The sequence below is a fragment of the Canis aureus genome, chromosome 26 (genome assembly GCF_053574225.1).
Source record: "Canis aureus isolate CA01 chromosome 26, VMU_Caureus_v.1.0, whole genome shotgun sequence".
Taxonomy (NCBI): Eukaryota; Metazoa; Chordata; class Mammalia; order Carnivora; family Canidae; genus Canis; species Canis aureus.
The window spans coordinates 32,506,357-32,525,338 of NC_135636.1; the positions used below are offsets into that span (position 1 = coordinate 32,506,357).

General features: G+C 39.0%; 1 protein-coding gene across 10 annotated transcripts in view; it reads left to right on the forward strand.

Annotated features, from left to right (window-relative positions):
• Positions 1 to 18,982, forward strand: part of RALGAPB (Ral GTPase activating protein non-catalytic subunit beta) — an 83,330-nt gene that overhangs the window by 39,838 nt on the left and 24,510 nt on the right. For 5 of the 10 annotated variants that reach the window (XM_077873144.1, XM_077873143.1, XM_077873141.1 and 2 more), the window contains 8 exons: positions 861 to 999; positions 2,786 to 2,919; positions 4,192 to 4,374; positions 5,600 to 5,751; positions 12,071 to 12,258; positions 14,562 to 14,668; positions 16,234 to 16,386; positions 18,614 to 18,823. In XM_077873144.1, the coding sequence (XP_077729270.1) occupies positions 861 to 999; positions 2,786 to 2,919; positions 4,192 to 4,374; positions 5,600 to 5,751; positions 12,071 to 12,258; positions 14,562 to 14,668; positions 16,234 to 16,386; positions 18,614 to 18,823 (1,266 nt within the window). The remainder of the gene's footprint in view (positions 1 to 860; positions 1,000 to 2,785; positions 2,920 to 4,191; positions 4,375 to 5,599; positions 5,752 to 12,070; positions 12,259 to 14,561; positions 14,669 to 16,233; positions 16,387 to 18,613; positions 18,824 to 18,982) is intronic. The other 5 variants (XM_077873146.1, XM_077873150.1, XM_077873148.1 and 2 more) reach the window with 3 other exon arrangements.

The window sequence follows — 18,982 nt, forward strand, 5'->3', positions numbered from 1 at the left end:
ATCCCTAGTAGATCTAACACTGGCTAGAAACAAGCATCAAGTTTATTCTTTTTCATCTCATGAGCTCTTTTAGCTCCTTTAGACCAAATTCGAAGGTCCCCCAAAACACCAGTACTTCCAAATTAAAAAACTTCCCAGAGACTCCCACTGCTCCCTGCTTCTGGCTTCAGGATATGTGATCCCCATGCTTAGAGTAGAGGCAGGAGAGTGGGGAAATTAATATGTTGGATATAGAGCTGGGTAGATATGGGATGAATGATCAAATTATTATTAAGGTAATTATATTCCCAATAGGTGGCTAATAATAATCAGCTGATCTGGATATAATGAATTTTGTTTATATGGGGAAAAATGAGAGAAATCTTTAACAGATACCTTTCTTAGCTGCTATACATATAGGAGTTAATCTTTATACTAACCATGATATCATTTGTGTTATATAACTACATTTGAAAGTTATTATTGTTTGTTTATTTGTGTTTTCTTAAGATTGTACTCCTGTTCTGAAATTTTGCTTAGGAGGCCCTAGGGTAATTCTTTAAGGGCCCAGAGTCATTAGCTAGTTAAGTCTAGTGAAAATAGGAAAGGTCTTGGGCTGGCCCTTTGTAAACAGCAGCAAAGAAGACTCCAGAATAGACATCCATAATCATCAGACCCTTCATATCCTTCAGTAGATGGTGTCTCTGAAGAAACACCACTAGTAGTTTTAATCTCTTGTCAGTTTTTATCTGTGAATCCGTTTGTGCTACTTAGTTGGCCCATTCCCTTTTATCAGCATGACTTTTAATGACTGACTTCTATCTGTGCTTGTCAGTTTTGGATGTAGCCCTCAAATACTTGATTCATTTTTATTTGACTAGGGTGGTGGAGAAAATAACCTGAAGAGTCATAGTCGTACTAATAGTGGTATTAGTTCAGCAAGTGGTGGAAGCACAGAACCCACAACTCCTGATAGTGAAAGACCTGCTCAAGCTCTCCTAAGGGATTATGGTAAGCCATGTTTGTTTGTTTGTTTGTTTGTTTTTGAAATCCAAAGTTCATTGAATAACTTTTAATGCCCAGATATATAAAACAAAATCTTTTTAAACAAAATTTTAATGTTCATAATTTTAATGTACTTAAGTATAATAGATTATTAGTCTGAAAGATTTTTTAAGAGAAAGCAAACCTTTTAAAATTAGCTCTATAACTTTTAGTAGCTAGATTTTGGATAGTTTATTAGATTTTATAAATGATTATAGTGAGTGGTCAGAAAATCTCTATATTCTGTATCAGATACTGGTACTGCAGAGAAATAGGATGTCCTCTGCCTCAGGATGACAGAGCTAGCCAGCACATCAACTACTGGTAGTGTGATAAGTGGAGTAGTAAAATATACATTAGATGGAACCCAAAGGAGAGAGTCTTTGTGTTTAAAAACTATAAATGCTACTATATACAACTGGTTAGATTTTTCAGTCACAAATTTTAAGTGAAAGTAAGGAAACATTTGCTAGTAGAGAGCATCCTATTCAGTTATGGCTTCTACCCTTGGCAATTACTTTTATGGGTTCTTTGAATTTGTGGGTGCCTTTGTATTTTTACACATAATTATTAATATTGTATTGAATCTGTGAGTGCTAGTCTGATTTGACTGGAATGAAATCTAGATCCTTAGATGTGAATTTAATTTTTTAATTATCTGGAGAATTCATGAGCCTAGGAGTCCAAGCATGTTTAAATTTGGGTTAAGTATCCTTGAGCATATCAGATAACATCAGGTCATTGTGTGGTTATTCAATAAATTTAGATATTACATTTATAAATAAGCTATTTAAATTGTTACCTGATTCATTATGTTCATGGATTTAAGTGTATTATAGGTGAAAATTTGTTTTTCATGCTTTCTAAAACATTTTTAAACTAAAAAACTTTTGAATTATTGTATGTGTTCTAACATGAATGTTTGAAGTGATTATTGTTTGTTTCAGCCTTTTGAACTGGTGTTAGTTCTCCTTGTAATGTCATAGTTTTTATTAAGAAATCCAGATTTGTGTTAGTGTCGCATGAATGTCTCTCTTTAATGATCATTCCTTTTTCTGTTGTCACTGCCCTCTTTCTGATAGGATCGACAGGTATAATGTCCCTAAAGCTTCCTTTATAAATTCCATTTAAATTTGTCCTTATTTATTATTAGCTAAGTAGTAATTACATTTAAATGTAGAACTGGAGGCCATATAAATACATGGTGACTTGGTTATTTACTTTTTTAAGAAGTATTAAAGTAGCTTTAGAGAATTAAATGTTAAAATGTGTTTGAAAAGGCATTGCATGTGACTTTTGATAGTTTAAATCCTAAAAATAATTTCAACAGATGTTTTGGGATAGTCCTAGCATCTGAGGAGATTCTAAAATGTGAATTATTTTTTCTATAAAATTCTGAGGAAATAATTGATAGCCTTTTCATTGTTTTTATGAAAATATAACTATGAGTTAATTAAGAAATTCTAAAATTTATATTATTATAAGAATGATACTGAACTGCCAAATCCTAGTGGATGTCTGTATAAAAGTACCTGAGCTGGGAGCTAGAAGCTGCTTTGGTCCAGTGTGTGTGCCCTGTGCACTGTTGTTTAGTCAGGCTTGATACTCAGGCCAGTGGGGTGGGGAGCATAGCACTGTGTGGGTGCCCGTCGTGCTCACTGTGGCTGCTGTGGTCTGTGCCTGGTGGAATGCTGTGCTTCTCGTTACTAATGCTTAGTTGTTTTCCCTCCCTGTGGGATGTGGCATTGGGGTTATATCCTAGCTCTTAATACAGATTCAGCTGCTGGGCTCCTGATTCGCAGCATTCATCTTGTCACCCAAAGACTCAACTCTCAGTGGCGGCAAGACATGAGCATATCACTGGCAGCGCTGGAGCTCCTCTCTGGCCTGGCAAAGGTGAGAAGGACAGTCCTTTTATTTTAGCCCAACAGCTTTAGACCATGACTCTTTTTCCTGTATCTCCCAACTCCTTGGTACGGGTATCACAGTGTTGCTTATACTCAACATAGTTTGTATCCAGAGTGTGCAAAAATGAGCCTCCAAGTGAAATTTTACAAAATGAACTTTACTTCTTTTAATAGGTTGAAAGATTATGAATAATACTTTTGCTGTTAAGTTACAGGAAACATTTCAATCTTCCTATTTATTTGCATATGCTAATAGAATACTTGTTGATTTTGTATTTGCTTATAATACCCTTAAATTTCCAACATGACATTTGGTGCTGTTGTAGGATCATATGATTTGGATAAATACATATAAAAATGTACATATGTCTCAAAAATGTTTGTGCTGAGTAGAAGAAGCTAGATCCCTTCCCCTCAAAAAGAATACAATACATATAATTTTATTTGTATAAAACTCTAGAAAATGCAGATTAACCTGTATTGACAGAAAGCAGATCAGTAGTAACATAGGAGGGGGCATAAAGAAGTGGAAGAAAGGATTAGAAAGGTGCATGAGGATATTTTGGGGGGTGATGGGCATGTCTGCTATTTTGATTGTGGTGATATGATAGTTCACAAGTGTATATTTATGCCAAAATTTATAAAATTGTTCACTGCAAATATATGTAGTTTCCTGTATGTGAATTATACCTCTGAGCAGCTAGCTATACAGAACTTTATAGCCCATAGAGCATCACCGCAGCATTGGGTTATAGGGCTTAAGAAATGTACACATGTTGCATTGCCAGCTATTCTTTTGATATCTAGCAATGATGAATAGGTGCATCTAGGAGTTTAAAACGGTTTTAGCCAATGAAGAAATATGCTAAAATGAAATAACTGTTGTAGAGTTTGAAAAATGTCCTCTGATTTTATAGAGTATTATGTGATAATTTATCTGAAATATTGTTTCTCTGTATAAATAATATTTTATTTTTAAGATATATTTATTTGAGAGAGAGAGGGAGAGAGAATTTCAAGCAGGCTCTACCCGCAGCACAGAGCCCCATCTGGGCCTTGGTTGTAAACCCTGACCTGAGCCACAATCAAGAGTTGGACACTTAATTGATTGAGCCACCAAGGTGCCTCTGTATAAATAATATTTTAAAAAGCAAAGTTTTCTGTGGTGTATTACTGTGTCAGAAAGGCCAGGCTACAGTGAAGATACTGTGAAATTGGTACAGTTTCTGGCTAACTGTGTTCCCCATATGAATATGCTCAGGTGAAGGTGATGGTTGACTCGGGAGACCGGAAACGAGCCATCAGTTCTGTGTGCAGCTACATCGTGTACCAGTGTAGTCGGCCAGCTCCTCTTCACTCCCGCGATCTGCACTCCATGATAGTAGCAGCTTTTCAGTGTCTCTGTGTCTGGCTGACAGAGCATCCTGATATGCTTGATGAAAAGGTTAGTTTACTAGATCTTATTTTTAATTTTTTAAAAAAAGATTTTATTTATTTATTCATGAGAGACACAGGCAGAGGGAGAAGCAGGCTCCACACAGGGAGCCCCGTGTGGGACTTGATCCTGGGTCTCCAGGATCATGTCCTGGGTCGAAGGCAGACACCCAACTGCTGAGCCACCCAGGCGTCCTAGTTTACTAGATCTTAAAAGAGGAAGGAGAAAAAAAAATGTATGTTGGGAAAATGCCTCCTAAAAGAGAATATTTAAATACAATATTGCATACTTTAAACTGAATATACTTGTTATATTTTGATAGAACACTTGTCCTTTTGAGCACAACTCAAAATTGTCATCATGCTTGTATTTGGTTGCAAATTAACCCATAGAGAAGTTCTTTTGAAAGATAGAGCCTTGACTGATTTATCTGAACTATCAAGAATATTCTTTCTTGAAAGGATGTGGTAGCCTCAGGATGGTCAGAAGGCACTTTGATCACCCATTGCCAAACTTCAAAGGGCAGTTGGTAGCCAGGCTGCAACCCTAGAGCATAGCTTGATGTAAAGGTTTGCCTGTATGTAAAAATTCCATTTCACATGTTTTCCACTTTCAGGTAGGCCCAGATATCCCAGATATCTAGGCTGATTTCCTTTGCCATTGTTTTATTTAATAATTTCCTTATATGGAGGCAGGCAGTTATGAAGAATTCATAGTATAAGTAAGAGATATCAGGCTCGTTGAATATTTATGGAGAGCTTTATATCGTTTATAAAATAATACTGTTGATTAAATCTTAGTTATTTTCTTTATGGCTTCTAATGTTATGGTACCAAGAATTGCTTAAAAATGTCAGTAACTGATGAACTTCCTTTTGGACAATCTAATATGTCTTATTAAACTACCCCGGGTTTAGCTGAATTACTGTTCTGTCTCTTTAACTTGGGCTTTCTTGATCCTATAGTCTGTGGTAATTTTATAAGAATTATGACTGATAAGATTGAATTAGATTTATCATTAATTATTATCTAACTTAACACTCAAATTCATTTCTTTAAAGAGAAATTGGGGGGCAAAGTTTATTATATTATTGTGAAATTAACATACACCTATTAAAATGAGAAGGAAGCTTGAGCCCACCAGCCAAAACAGAACCACTGTTAGCATTTTGATGTACTTATCTTCTCACAAGATAGGTATATTACAAAAACTGATTTGCTTCTCCTGCTTCTAGGACTGTCTTAAGGAAGTATTGGAGATTGTGGAACTGGGTATTTCAGGAAGTAAGTCCAAGAACAGTGAGCAAGAGGTCAAGTACAAAGGAGATAAGGAGCCAAACCCTGCATCTATGAGGGTAAAGGATGCTGCTGAAGCCACTCTAACATGGTATGAAAGTGACTGCACAGGGATTGTGCCTGGCAGTTAGATGGGGTTAGCTATGATCCATGTTGTTTCCTCTCCCCAGTTGTTCAGCATTAAGTGATATAACCTTCCAGGATACTTTTTCTCTAGAGTAAAGTGGAAAGGAAAAACATGTTTTGGGAACCAAACCAGGAATGTGGGGCTGGGAGTTTGAGTCCTTGTTTTTCTGTGCTAGTTGGCATTAATTGAAGACATGTCGTGGTAGAATTAGAAAGGATCTTGGAGAACTTTACTCTCCTCTTCACTTTGGTGCCTGAGTCCAGAGATGGGATCTGCCTGAGGTCACACTATTAGGTCTCCTCCTTTTTAGCTTAGTGGTCTGTAGTCTGTTACGTTTATAGTACATATTAGAAGTTCATTCAGTCAGGATTTCTTGAGTTCCCTCTTAATAGGGTTGTAAAGATGAATCAGATTCAGTTACTGCCCTCAAAGAGCTTCTTGTCCAGTAGGGAAGATAAGAGATGAACACAAATAGCTGTAGTGTTGGGAGGAGATTAGGTGCTGCAGGAGAAGAGGTATAATAATGTGTTGGAAGGGGAAAATGAATTTTCACAGGATGGATGAAGTTTCATCAGAAGCCAGATTAAGGAGTAGTTAAGGCAGCAAGAGAAGATTCACTACCTAATCATTTAGGTAGTGAAGGAATGGAAATAGGTTGGAACCTTAGAAAAGTAGCAGCGATTGCTTAGAGAGTTTGCATTTGGCAGATAAGTGAGGAAAGTGGAAAGAGGGAAGGAAGGCAATGTAGGCCCATTTATGGATTAAAGAGAAGGAGTTGAGTGGAGAAGATTAGGTAGAATCATAGTGCAGATGGAAAGATGGGACTTAGGAAAGGGTGAGTGTGAGTGTGGGTGAAGACCCAGAACACATGAGAGCAGGAAGGAGGATGTCTGGTCAGTCTGGATTGCTCGTTGTGGTCTTAAAGTGGTAGGCAAGACTACTCGCAGATTTGTATGTACATTGGCCGGTACCAAGGTCCCAGAGTCTTTGGAGTTCAGTGGTCTGTTTGTCACTTGAGGCATGCACAATAAAGTTGGATCTCTTCCTTGTGGGCTTTGGTTACTCAGTACATTTTTAGAAGCATGCGTGCTTCAGTTTAGTCCTGCTTACTACGCTAGCTAGGCATTCATTGGGATTCTGGAAGTTTGGCTAATAGCTGGAAAATCAGAAAAATGTGAATGTGGCTGTTGAAACATTTGCTTACACAGACGATGAGTATTAGAAATAATAAGAGTTCAGGGAGGTGCCTGGATGGCTTGGTGTTGGTTAAGTGTCCAACTCTTGGTTTCAGCTCAGGTCATGATCTCATGAATGATGAGATCAAGCTCCATCTTGGGCTCCGTGCAGAGAGTCTGCTCAAAGATTCTCTTGCTGTGCCCCTTCCCACCACTCTGTGTGTGTGTGCGTGCACGTGCACACACACACGTATGGCACACACACTCTCTCTCTCTCTCTCTTTCCTTTTTTTTTTTTTTTTTATTTTTTTTTTTAAGATTTTACTTATTTATTCATGAGAGACCTAGAGAGACATAGGCAGAGGGAGAAGCAGGCTCCCCATGGGAAACCTAATGTGGGACTTGATCCCGGAACTTCAAGATCACACCCTGAGCCAAAGGCAGATGCTTAACCACCCAGACATCTCTCTCTCTCTCTCTCTCTCTCAAATAAGTAAATAAATCTTAAAAAAAAAAAAAAGTTCACAGAGAAGACCATGTGGGTTTGGGGTAGACTGAAAAGCTTTATGAAAGAACTGAGTCTTGATGTGTGCCTGGAAGAGTAGGAAGGATATAGAGAGAATGGGGGAGAGCATTTCACACTGGGAACTCTATTATACAAGAGTAAGTCTGCTGCATCCAGCCTCAGTGAGACATTCTGATGAGAGTATGACTGGCAATGAGAGTTGGATGTGTGCTCAGAATGAGTAGTGAGCCCTGGCTTCCAGGCATCCTAGCCAGTGGTTATCTAGGTGGCTCATCTCTTTTATCTGCAGCTGTCTTGTCTCTGCTGGCAATTCCACAAATGATATCTCCAGTTACCTGTCTTGAAGAGGGCCCTGCAGAGTACTGTCATCATGAAACCTGTCCCAAAATAAATCTCACTGTTTCTTCAAAATTACGGCTTTATGTCTGCATCACTGCTGTTTTCTGGTTATGCAAACACAGACAGACCTTTGGCTTTTTTTCTGATTTTATCTCTGCTTTATTTGTCATTGACATATGAAGCCAGTGACTGAGTCTAGTAGACTTTATTTTTGGAAGTATTTCCCCCATCCCCTCTAACTTCAGCATGCTGGTTTATGCTCTTCTCACTTCTTGTCTAATTTCCCTGTTTTTAATCTTACCCTTCCTGTTCATCTTGCATTCCATTTTTTTAACTCGTCCTTAGGAACTGCTTTTTTTTCTTGCTGCTCGAGTGGTTGAAAACTGAATAGATCTCTGTTTCCTGCTATGTTGTCTGAACTCCTTGTCCAGTTTTCAAGGCCCTCCTTATTCTATCTCCACTTACACTGTCTGATATTTCCCAGCACATCCCTTCTGCCATAGTGGGACCTGGCAGGCCATTTGTGGCTGTGAACTGGGCATGCTCATACCTGTCTTTGTGTATTCCCTGGGTTTCATGACTTCCTTCTTTTCCCAGAGGGTCACGTCCTCTTACTGTTCAGTGCTCACATCAGATCTAGCTACCTCCTTGGAACCTTCCTGGCTATTCTGCTTCTGAATGATGACTCTTTTCTGCACCTCTGCTCATTTAGCCAGACCCTACTGCATAGTATGGAATTCTATACTGTCACGATCATATCTGGTTATATTTGATACATGCTAGTGTTGTCTCCCCAACTTGGGCAGAGGCCACATTTCCTTCTTTAACACCTCTCACAACGCTAAGAATAGTAGACAGTTATGAAGTACAGATTGGCTGGTTTGGGTGTTTTCTCCTTCATGTACTAATACAAATTCAGAATTAGGACTCTTGGAAGTTTTTTCAGCAGGCGCTCTGCTTAGGCCACTTGTAAGACATGTTTACAGAGTATTTAGTCTCTAATTTGGGGATACTCTAACCCCCAAGGTTTCCATTTCATTTTTATTATTAAAAATTCGATGTTTACATTGAACCGAAATCTCTCCCACTTTGCATTCTACTTTATATATATATATATATATATATATATATATATATATATATATATATATAAAATTTGAACTTATGGTTTTTTTTTAAAGATTTTTATTTATTTATTCATGAGAGACACAGAGAGAGAGAGAGAGAGAGGCAGAGACACAGGCAGAGGGAGAAGCAGGCTCCATGCAGGAAGCCTGACGTGGGACTCGATCCTGGGTCTCCAGGATCAGGCCCTGGGCTGAAGGCAGCGCTAAACTGCTGAGCCACCCAGGCTGCCCGCCTTCTACCTTTTGTTTCTAATTCAAACTCTTTTTTTTTTTTTTTAATTTCGTTTTTGATTTTTCTTTTTAAATATTTTATTTATTTATTCATTCATTCATTCATTCATTCATTCATGAAAGACAGGCAGAGACATAGGCAGAGGGAGAAGCAGGCCCCACGCAGGAAGCCTCACGTGGGACCCGATCCCGGGACTCCAGGATCGTGCCTCAGGCCAAAGACAAGCACTAAACTGCTGAGCCACCCAGGGTCCCTAATTCAAACTCTTGATAGAGGAGGAGTCCTTTTTTCCAGGCAGTAACAATGTCTGAAGATAGTGCTCATGAAGATAATGATTCATTTCGCCAATACTTCAAGCTATTTGTTGTATGACAGAGATTCAAGTACCTTTATTATCCTGGTTATTCTCTCAGTGGTGTGGGTTTGACTACATACCTCTTAAAGGTGGTTTACAAGTACAATATTCTAGGTGGGGTCGGATGATCTTTACACTCTATAGGATATTATATTTTCATTAAAATGTACTTGGAGACTGCACTGGGTTTTCGAGAACTTGATGATTTGCATAAAGTCAACTAAAATTAGAGTCTTTTTCACACATTTATCTTTTGTCTGTTTTTCTCATCCTGTACTTACTTGTTTGGGGGTATTTAGATGTACAGAACTCTACATTTAAACTTGAGATCTCGTTATGTAAGATTTGCCTCATTATTTGGATCCCAACTCCTCCTCTAACATACTAGTTTGCAGCTCAACTTTTGGTCAACCAAAGATTTAATGAGCCTGCTATGCATGTTTCCTAATCAAAGACACTCATGAAAATGTTGAACAGAGATAGATTCACAAAGCATATCATCAGAGTTTTTTTTTTTTTTTTTTAAAGGTTTTATTTATTGGGACAGACACCTGGATGGCTCAGCATTGGGGCATCTGCCTTTGGCTCAAGGTGTGATCCCAGTCTGAGGAGGTCTGGGGAATCAAGTCCCGCATCGGGCTCCCTGCAGGGAGTCTGCTTCTCCCTCTGCCTATGTCTCTGCCTCTCTCTCTGTGCCTCTCGTGAATAAATAAATAAAATCTTATTTTATTGATGACCTGATTTTATTTATTTATTCACGAGAGGCACAGAGAGAGAGAGAGGCAGAGACATAGGCAGAGGGAGAAGCAAGCTCCATGCAGGGAGCCTGATGTATGATTCCATTCCAGGACCCCAGGATCACAACCTGAGCTGAAGGCAGATGCTCAACCACTGAGCCCCCCAGGTGCCCCTCAGTAGAGATTTCCATTCAGATTGACAGGGATATTTTAATGATGTCTCCAGGTTTATACCATACACCATCAAAGACTTGTATGTCTTGATTTCAGAAACCATTCTCTACCTTTTTGGTCTAGTCACTCACTATATGAAGTTACATTTTCCTATTTTCTGGTCTGCTGGTATTTCATCTGTTTTCCACAAATCCTTAGAGGCTTGAACTCACCATCAGATTCTCTTGGTCTTTGAAATTTTTAGACCATTCTCCTAACAGGAGGGAAAATTTTAGATGAAAAACGTCTGTTGAGCAGTGTTGCCTTCCATTATCAAAGGTATTTGGGTTCAGGCATTAGAATGAAGGAGAAAGGGAGAGGCCACTCAGGTTAAAGATTGAGATGACAAAAATGTGTTGGAGAGTATTAGCTTTACAAATGAGGTACATATGGGGAAGGCTTCGCAGCAAACCAGTAGTATGTCTGATCTACATGAGATGCATATAAGGGATCAGGTAATATTAGGACCATAAGATAAAATTATTACAAGGTACTTTCTGTGCTTCAGTTTCTTCATTATAAAATGAGAATAATTATGGTACTTACCTTATAGGGTTGGTTTGATAGCTAAATAAAAGAACGTGTGTAAAGTGCTTAGAGCAGTGCCTCATGATAAGTGCCAATTATTGTTAATTGTATGCAGAAATTTCTATGGACATAAACATTTCTGAATGTTAAGTCTTGTGTAGTTGAATTCCAGTTTACAAAGCATTTTTTTTCATAAATATTCTTATTTAGTAATTACAATAGTTCTGTGAGATGTACTAGTAATGCCTCTAGTCTCATCTGTAAAATGAGGACAATGTCTACTCAGGGCCACACAGTGCTAAGGCAGCAATCCCTGGTTTCTGGTTGCTTAAAGATCACTTATCACATCTGAGCCTGAATTTCCTCATCTGAAAAATTGAGATTTGGCTGGTCTTTGGGTCCTTTTCTAGGGCTAGAAGGCATTAGCTAGCACAGTCCTGATACCTGGAGCGCATAACATGTTTTTTTCAATATATCTTTGGGAGCTCCTCAGTTTGGAGATGTGGTTAGTCAGGTTCTCTGGGTTAGCAAGCTCTGAGAGAAATTTCCTTGCAAGAAGTTTATTAGAAGGTGCTCTTAGGATCAGGTGCTTATGGGAGTGAAGGGGGCAGGGCTGAGCAGAGGGAAGGACTAAGCTGGAACAGATGCAGCAAAGAACTCTGGGGCTGGGTTGGGCCTTCAGGGGTCTCAGAGGTAGGGCAAGGGGCCTGGGACTTGCCCCCACACCCTTTCACTGGCTGTGGGTTGTCCTGGGACAAAACGTTGATTTGGGGTGAGGTGCTTTTTCTTGACTGAGAGCAAGTCCTAGAGAGGGATGCAGCTGAAAGCTGTGGCCACCATCTCTCTGTGCTGTGGGGGAATGAAGCTTTCAGTCTTGAAGGCAGGAATCTGGACCACACACCACAGTGTCCACCACAGAGAGTAATCTGACTTGCAAAGAGGAAGCATGGCTGTGGTCACTTAAAATTCAAAGTAGAAGGACACATTGATGCATGAGGTTAACCTAAGATTTTGCTTTGGGGATTTACTGTTATCTTTTGCATTCTCCTAGTATTATGCAGTTGCTCGGCGCGTTTCCTTCACCCAGTGGTCCTGCCTCTCCTTGTAGTCTGGTGAATGAGACCACTTTGATTAAATACTCAAGGCTGCCAACCATAAACAAGCATAGTTTCCGGTACTTTGTCTTGGATAACAGTGTCATCCTGGCAATGCTGGAGCAACCTCTTGGAAATGAACAGAGTAAGTTTCAGCACTTTGGGCCTTCTCCACTGCTAAATTGACATGTTCATCAGTACTCTCAGGCTGTTTCCAGGATCAGGGAAGAAAAGACTGCAAATTTACAGAATTTTGCATTTGTCAAAAGGTCTTCTAGCTGTGTGATAATAGTACCTGAAGAATAGAGGGTCAGAAAATAGAATATACGTATTAAACAGAATCTTTAGAGGCTCTTTGAATGTATCTGAAATACCAGAAAAGAGCTCTCTAGTTCTATAAAAAGTTTATTTTAGTGGGGTTTTATTTTATTTTATTTTTCTATGTATAAAAATTATTATTACTCTTCTTGAACTTTGGATCTTGCCCTTCTCTTCTACTGGCCCTGACTCCACTTTGTGGGGCCACCCAAACAGGTGGGAGGTTTGAGGAATTGTCTTGGCCTGCTCCTTCCTGTTTCTCCTTTCCACAATTGATGTCCAAGTTTCTACCTACCCAGTGACTCTTGAATCTTTTTTTCCTTTCCATCCCTCCCAATACATCCAAATGCAGGGCCTTATTATTTCTTACTGAGATTATTTTAGTTGCTTCCTACTTAGTCTGATCCCCCCTTCCTTCTGCTTCCAATATGTCTGACCCTGCCCCCAATCTTACTTGCTGCCACCATTGTATTCTTCCTCAAATGTGGATCTGACCATGCCAGTGCCCTCCTGAAAGCCCTTTAATGATTTTCCATTGACACACCATGCACTGGTTCCCTCCTCAACTTCAATTATAAACCATCTCAAGGTATATGATTACCACTGCAACTCAGGCTACTCAAAGTACATTTTTTTTCCGGATGGTAGTTGGAATCAGCCAGTACGTAAAGGAAGCATGTTCTCAGAGAGACCCTTATTTCTTGAAAAGTGAAGGTTACAGAACCCACAGAGAGGGTCCCGGGAATCATTCACTGTTCCTTCATTTATAGGTGAAGAAATGGAGGCTCAGAGAGGATATATGACTTGGTCAGGGTTACTCAGGAAGTACATGGTATGGCTAGGACTAGTGTCCAAATTTTGAGTGTTTCTGTTGTCCTTGTCCCATAAGATTTTCTCAGTAATTAAAGATTTGACTTCTTACCTTTACAAAGGTGAACAGTGTCTTACAGTCCTAAGCAGATTCTTTTGAGATTGTAGGAGTAGGATCTCATGAATCCATAAAATAAAGTGAGACATTTCCCTATAGTTAGGGGATGAGTGAATACCATCACAGGTTTCCATTGTATGGTGATAAGATACAAAGACTTTAATATAAAAATAGATGTGGCCTTTAATCATTTTCCAACTCCAGAAGCGCTGGTTCCAACTCTTTCCTGCATGTACTTCTTCTCTATCCCAAACCTAGGGCTTGCTTCACTTTCTTCCCTGGTTCCCTGGCTTGTGCCTATTATTCATGATTCCTCCAGCTTTCTACTCCCAAGCCACCTGCTAAGGAGTCTGAAATCCCAGTGTCCCCTTTGGGTTTCCTGGCCTGAGGGGTAAGTGTCAGCCCTCTTCCAGATTTTTTAGGACTTCCTTTCTCTCATTCCCAGTAATTTCACTGCATCGGAAGCCTACTAAAAACATAAGCAGATGGGATTTTATAGATTTACAAGGACATTTTCATAGTTTATTTTAATAGTTAATAACAGAAGAAGTGAGAAAGTTTGAACAGGTTTAACTCTCACACCAGGACAAAAGGGAGGAATAAGAAGGAGGATCTGGGCCACTCCACAAGTCCATCCTAAGTTTTTTCCCCTCCCATCCCCTGCCCCTGAACTTCCCTGGGGTGGAACAGTGACTGCCTGTGGTGGATAACACACAGGTCTGGATGAATGCAACAGCAGCACTGCAGAATCCCAGTCTGCCTTTCTGTACTTTGGTTCTTCTCAACACTGGAAGAGTATTGCTTAGGAGAGTGTTTGCCAAAAATGTATATTTGTACCACTGGAGGCATGTGAGATGATGTTAGTATGTTGAACATTATTTTATGTATTGTTAAACATGTGTTTAAAAAACACATTATTAGCACACCACAATTCAGAGTTTTCCATTTAAAGATACACTGTTTCCTTTTAAAATAGACTTAAGTTTTAAAAAGAAAGTAAGTGGTTGTTACAGAATAAGATAATAGTACTTATGGTCTGTGGATAAGGCAGAAACCACAGAGGTAGACCACTAAGAAAAACCATGCTATGTTTTTCAACACTATGCTAGGGCTTTGATTATTAGAGGCTTTTCAGTTGATAACAGGTGTATTATAAATAGTTGTCTGAAATAAAAACTTTTTCCATCAATATTTTATTCCAGATGATTTTTTTCCCTCTGTCACTGTGCTGGTTCGAGGAATGTCTGGAAGACTTGCTTGGGCACAACAACTTTGCCTTTTACCCAGAGGAGCAAAAGCAAATCAGAAGGTATCCATTAGATGTTACAGGGAAGTGACAAGGAGTGAGTGAGCGCATGCTAGTGTGCATGCGTGTTATGATTTAAAGGTTAAATAACATCCCAACAAAATTCATTGGTAAATACTTTTGATCCTAGCCAGGGTTCAGTCAGTTGGTTCACATCAGAATCATCTTAGAAGGCCATAATTCCCACATCCTCTAAATTACTCTTTAAAGACATCTTTAAGGTTGATGTGTTTTCAAAAAGCTTTCCAGGTGATTCTGATATCTGTTTATGATTAGGAACTACTGTTCTGAGCTGTGGCCTCAGTTTTTAATGTAGTGTTAAAATATAATAAAACTCAGGTAAACACCATATATGCAAAACATTCGGCCAGATTCATGATCTCTCTGGCAGCAGGACTTAGTTTCAAATCATTTTTATATAATTTATTTCTGTATAATTGATAATACACCTTATAAGTTTTTGAATATGCTGTATACTGAAATCTTATTTGGGGTGGCATAGTTTATTTTCTTTATAACATTTGTAATTTTGTGAGTAAAATTTGCTTATGGGAAAAGGTTGGAAAATTCAGATAATCAGGAAGAAGTCTTAAGTCATCTGGACTCTCGCCTTCTAGAAGTAGTCACTCTTAATATTTTAGTGGATTTCTTTACAATATTTTTTACTTTCTGTACACAATAATATTAAATAGAATTTGAGTCCCATTTGTATGCTGTTCTTTTCACTTATTATATTACAAGCTTATACTTATGTTACTAAAAATTCTTTAAAATATGACTTCATAAAATGTCACCAGCATTTAAGAGAGACAACCGCAAAACTGGAGCATGTGTCTAAAATCATTTAACATCCTAGATGTCTTTTAGGTGAGATACGTTTTACCCTGTGAGGAACACACCTCTGTTTTCATATGGTGGCGTCATGCAGATCACATTCCGTCAGCACTGTAAGCCACTAAATTAGCATTAAAGACAGGAGGAAGGAGATCAGGAAAAGAACGAAAATTTGTTGATGGTTTAATATGTATGTTATACATTTTTATTTAATCATTACAACAACCTTGTGATGGATTATTTCCACTTCAGTTGCAAAAACAAATCTGTACAGTTAATGTATGTTAAAGCAGGGATTTGGAGCCATGAGGATCTGGATTTGGTATTCATTTGAACTCACTGTCTAGAGAGCCCCAGTGGACCTAAACTTGTACTTTGTTATATAGGATAATTTGAGACCCCTTGGGGAAGAGGAAAGTTTGAGTCTTAAGCTCTGAACTGCCTTATCCATTGGTTTGCCACTTAATATGAGAGATTCTGGCCTGGGGCAGTTGAGGTTTACAACCCGTAAGTCAAAAAATCTACAAATTGATGAACATTTTTATAATAGTAAAAGAGTACCCTGGAACACAGGCTATTTACCTTTGTGTTAGCAGTGGTATTTGTAGATTATTACTGAGTTCTAGTGTTATGTAATCCCAGGAAAACAGGCATCCAAGAGACCAGGGAAGTACATGTCATCACAGATGGCACCAAATGTAATACACATAATATTATTTGTTTTATTTTAACAGCTTTTTGTACCTGAACCTCGTCCAATTCCTAAAAATGATGTTGGATTTAAATATACTGTCAAACATCGACCATTTCCTGAAGAGGTGGATAAGATTCCTTTTGTGAAAGCAGATCTGAGCATTCCAGATTTGCATGAAATTGTCACTGAAGAAGTAAGATAAGTTATTGTCAGCTTTTGTTAAAGGGAATTACTATAAACATTCTTGAACAACTGCCATGGTTGAGACTACTTTTTTTTTTTTAATTATGTTACTGGAGGTGATTCATAAGATGGCATAGATCTCTGTCATCCAGGTTATCATGGAAGACAGTTATAGTTTGTGGCTGATTGAAAGGACCTGGACTTCTCTCGTAGAGAGGTGTCTGGGCTGCCAGGGCTGGTCCGTGGTAGGTTTCTGCAGGATGGGGATATGATCAGACTCTCGTGGAGGATATTTGGAGAAGGGAGACCCATTCAGAGACTTTGCTGACCATTCAGACAGGGAAAAGGAAGGACCGCCTGACTGATACTGGAAGTTGAAACACATGGAATGTGCCGTAGCGGTAGACCCAGGCAGTCTTCAGTTGGTAAAGGAAGCCAAAGAGCTGAAGAGTATAGATTCTAAACCTGAGTGACAAACTATCAGTGCTATTTACAGAAATATGGATTAGTTAGGAAGAGGACAGATTTGGGAAGATGGGAAAAATGTATTTGGTTTTAGATTAATATATAGTTAGATTAAGTAATTGGTATCTTAGGTCAAGAGAGAAGAGTTATAAGAAGTACGGGACAGAAGGATGTCAGGATATGAGAGAACAGAAGGGCAGAAATGGAGGCTGCTTATACTAGCCAGGGAGATGAGGGAGAAGGAGCACTAAGGAGAGGCCCCTGGATTTTGGCATGAACGTGCCGGTGACCTTTGAGAGCAGTTCCAAAGGAGTGTTAAAGTCAGGGACAGGAGGGTAAGGGGCTGGGAGAGGCATGGTTAATGAGCGACAGTGAACATAGACTATACTGTTAGCACTTAAGAGAAGGGTATAGAGTAGATAATAGCATGAGGAAATTGTATAGCTAAGGCAAGGCAAAGCTAGATTTTACTTCTCTTTTTCCTTTCTCTCTTTTTTTAAACTCATGGATGTGAGGAATATGAACATGCTTAGAAGCTGAGAGGAAGGAAGCAGTGGAGAAGGGCTTGTGTCTGCTAACACTGTAAGATGGGCTAGGAAAAACCATGATTAATAGAATAAGGCCCTGGAGGCAGTAGGGTCAAGATTCTAAGTGATTGCATCTAGAAGAACCATATTTCTGGTTAGACAGAGGAGGAGAGAGCAGGTGGAGATTCAGAGACATTTAAAGGTGGAAAGGAGGGAAACTGAAGGATCTTATGTAAATTTTAATTTTAGCTCTTAGCAATGAAATAGGGAATAAAAGATGGCTCATAATATTGCCAGGCAGCCCAGCCCAAGTTAAGTAGCATCGCCTGTAGTGAAATTATTTAACTCACTGTGCTGATATTCTTCGAAAATCCTTGAGGTCTGGAGGCATTAAGTTAAAAAATTTGAGTGGTATGGAGATGGATGGGGTAAAAATATGGAAGAGTCAAAAAACATAGCCATTTATATGTTTAGAAGAGGTACTAAGATGTTAGACTTGGGGGATTAGGCTTGGTTGGGAAGTAGGTGTAGGTAAAGCCAGGTACTAAATGGCCTGGGAAAATAGGAGGAGGAATTGAATGCTCACAGTGCTGGCAAAGCACAGCTTGAGGAGTGAAAGTGTGGGAGAGCTGTAGGACGGGTCTTATGGTTGGAGAAGAGAATCTCAGGATTGTAATTCTTAAAGTACAGCTTCTCTAAGGTACAGAGTGTGCTCATGGATGGCCAAAGTTGTGAAGTTTGAGGAGGTTATGGAAATAAAAGCCAAGCAATTGCAAGGATCATTGCTCGCACCACAGAGGATGGAGTTTAAACTAGAATTGTTCAGAAGGGAAGCAAGGGTTGCGGGGAGTCTCTGAGTCTAGTGGAGTAATCCGTATGGACGAGGACTTTCAACATGAGGCCCCTGCAGGGTGAGGGTGGACAGTGATCTGGGAGTGGGAATGAAAGCAACAACCCTGTCCCCTTTCATGCCTGTTTGAGGGGAAGCAGAGATAGAATGGTTTCATTTACAGCAAGGAGATGAAGGACATCATTGTTGAGGCGATAGCGCAGGGGTTTTTGGTATTTGTTTTAACCTTGAACATGTTTGCTTGGTTGCAGTCTCTATTGAGTTGAAACTCAGTGTTGATCACTGAAAATTATCTGCATTTTTTTCATTGCTTAATACTTTATTTTTAAATTATGATTAATCCTAATACTTTTTTAAGATAGTTCCAAAAAAATTAAATATTTGGTTTATTTCAGTTAGAAGAGAGACATGAAAAATTAAGGAATGGCATGGCCCAGCAGATTGCTTATGAAATACACCTTGAACAACAAAGTGAGGAAGAATTGCAGAAGAGAAGTTTTCCTGATCCAATTACGGATTGTAAGCCTCCACCTCCTGCCCAAGAATTCCAAACAGCACGCCTCTTCCTTTCACACTTTGGATTTTTGTCTTTAGAAGCATTGAAGGTAATTTTCCTAAATATCTTTGAGTAAATATATTCATAAATTAACATGAAGTTGATGATAGCTAAAACATTTTTATGTAAATAGAAGAAATTAAAAAAATAAATCTTACCCTGCATGCAAGTAAATGAAATTCTGTGGTGCTGCAATTTTTACTTTGTA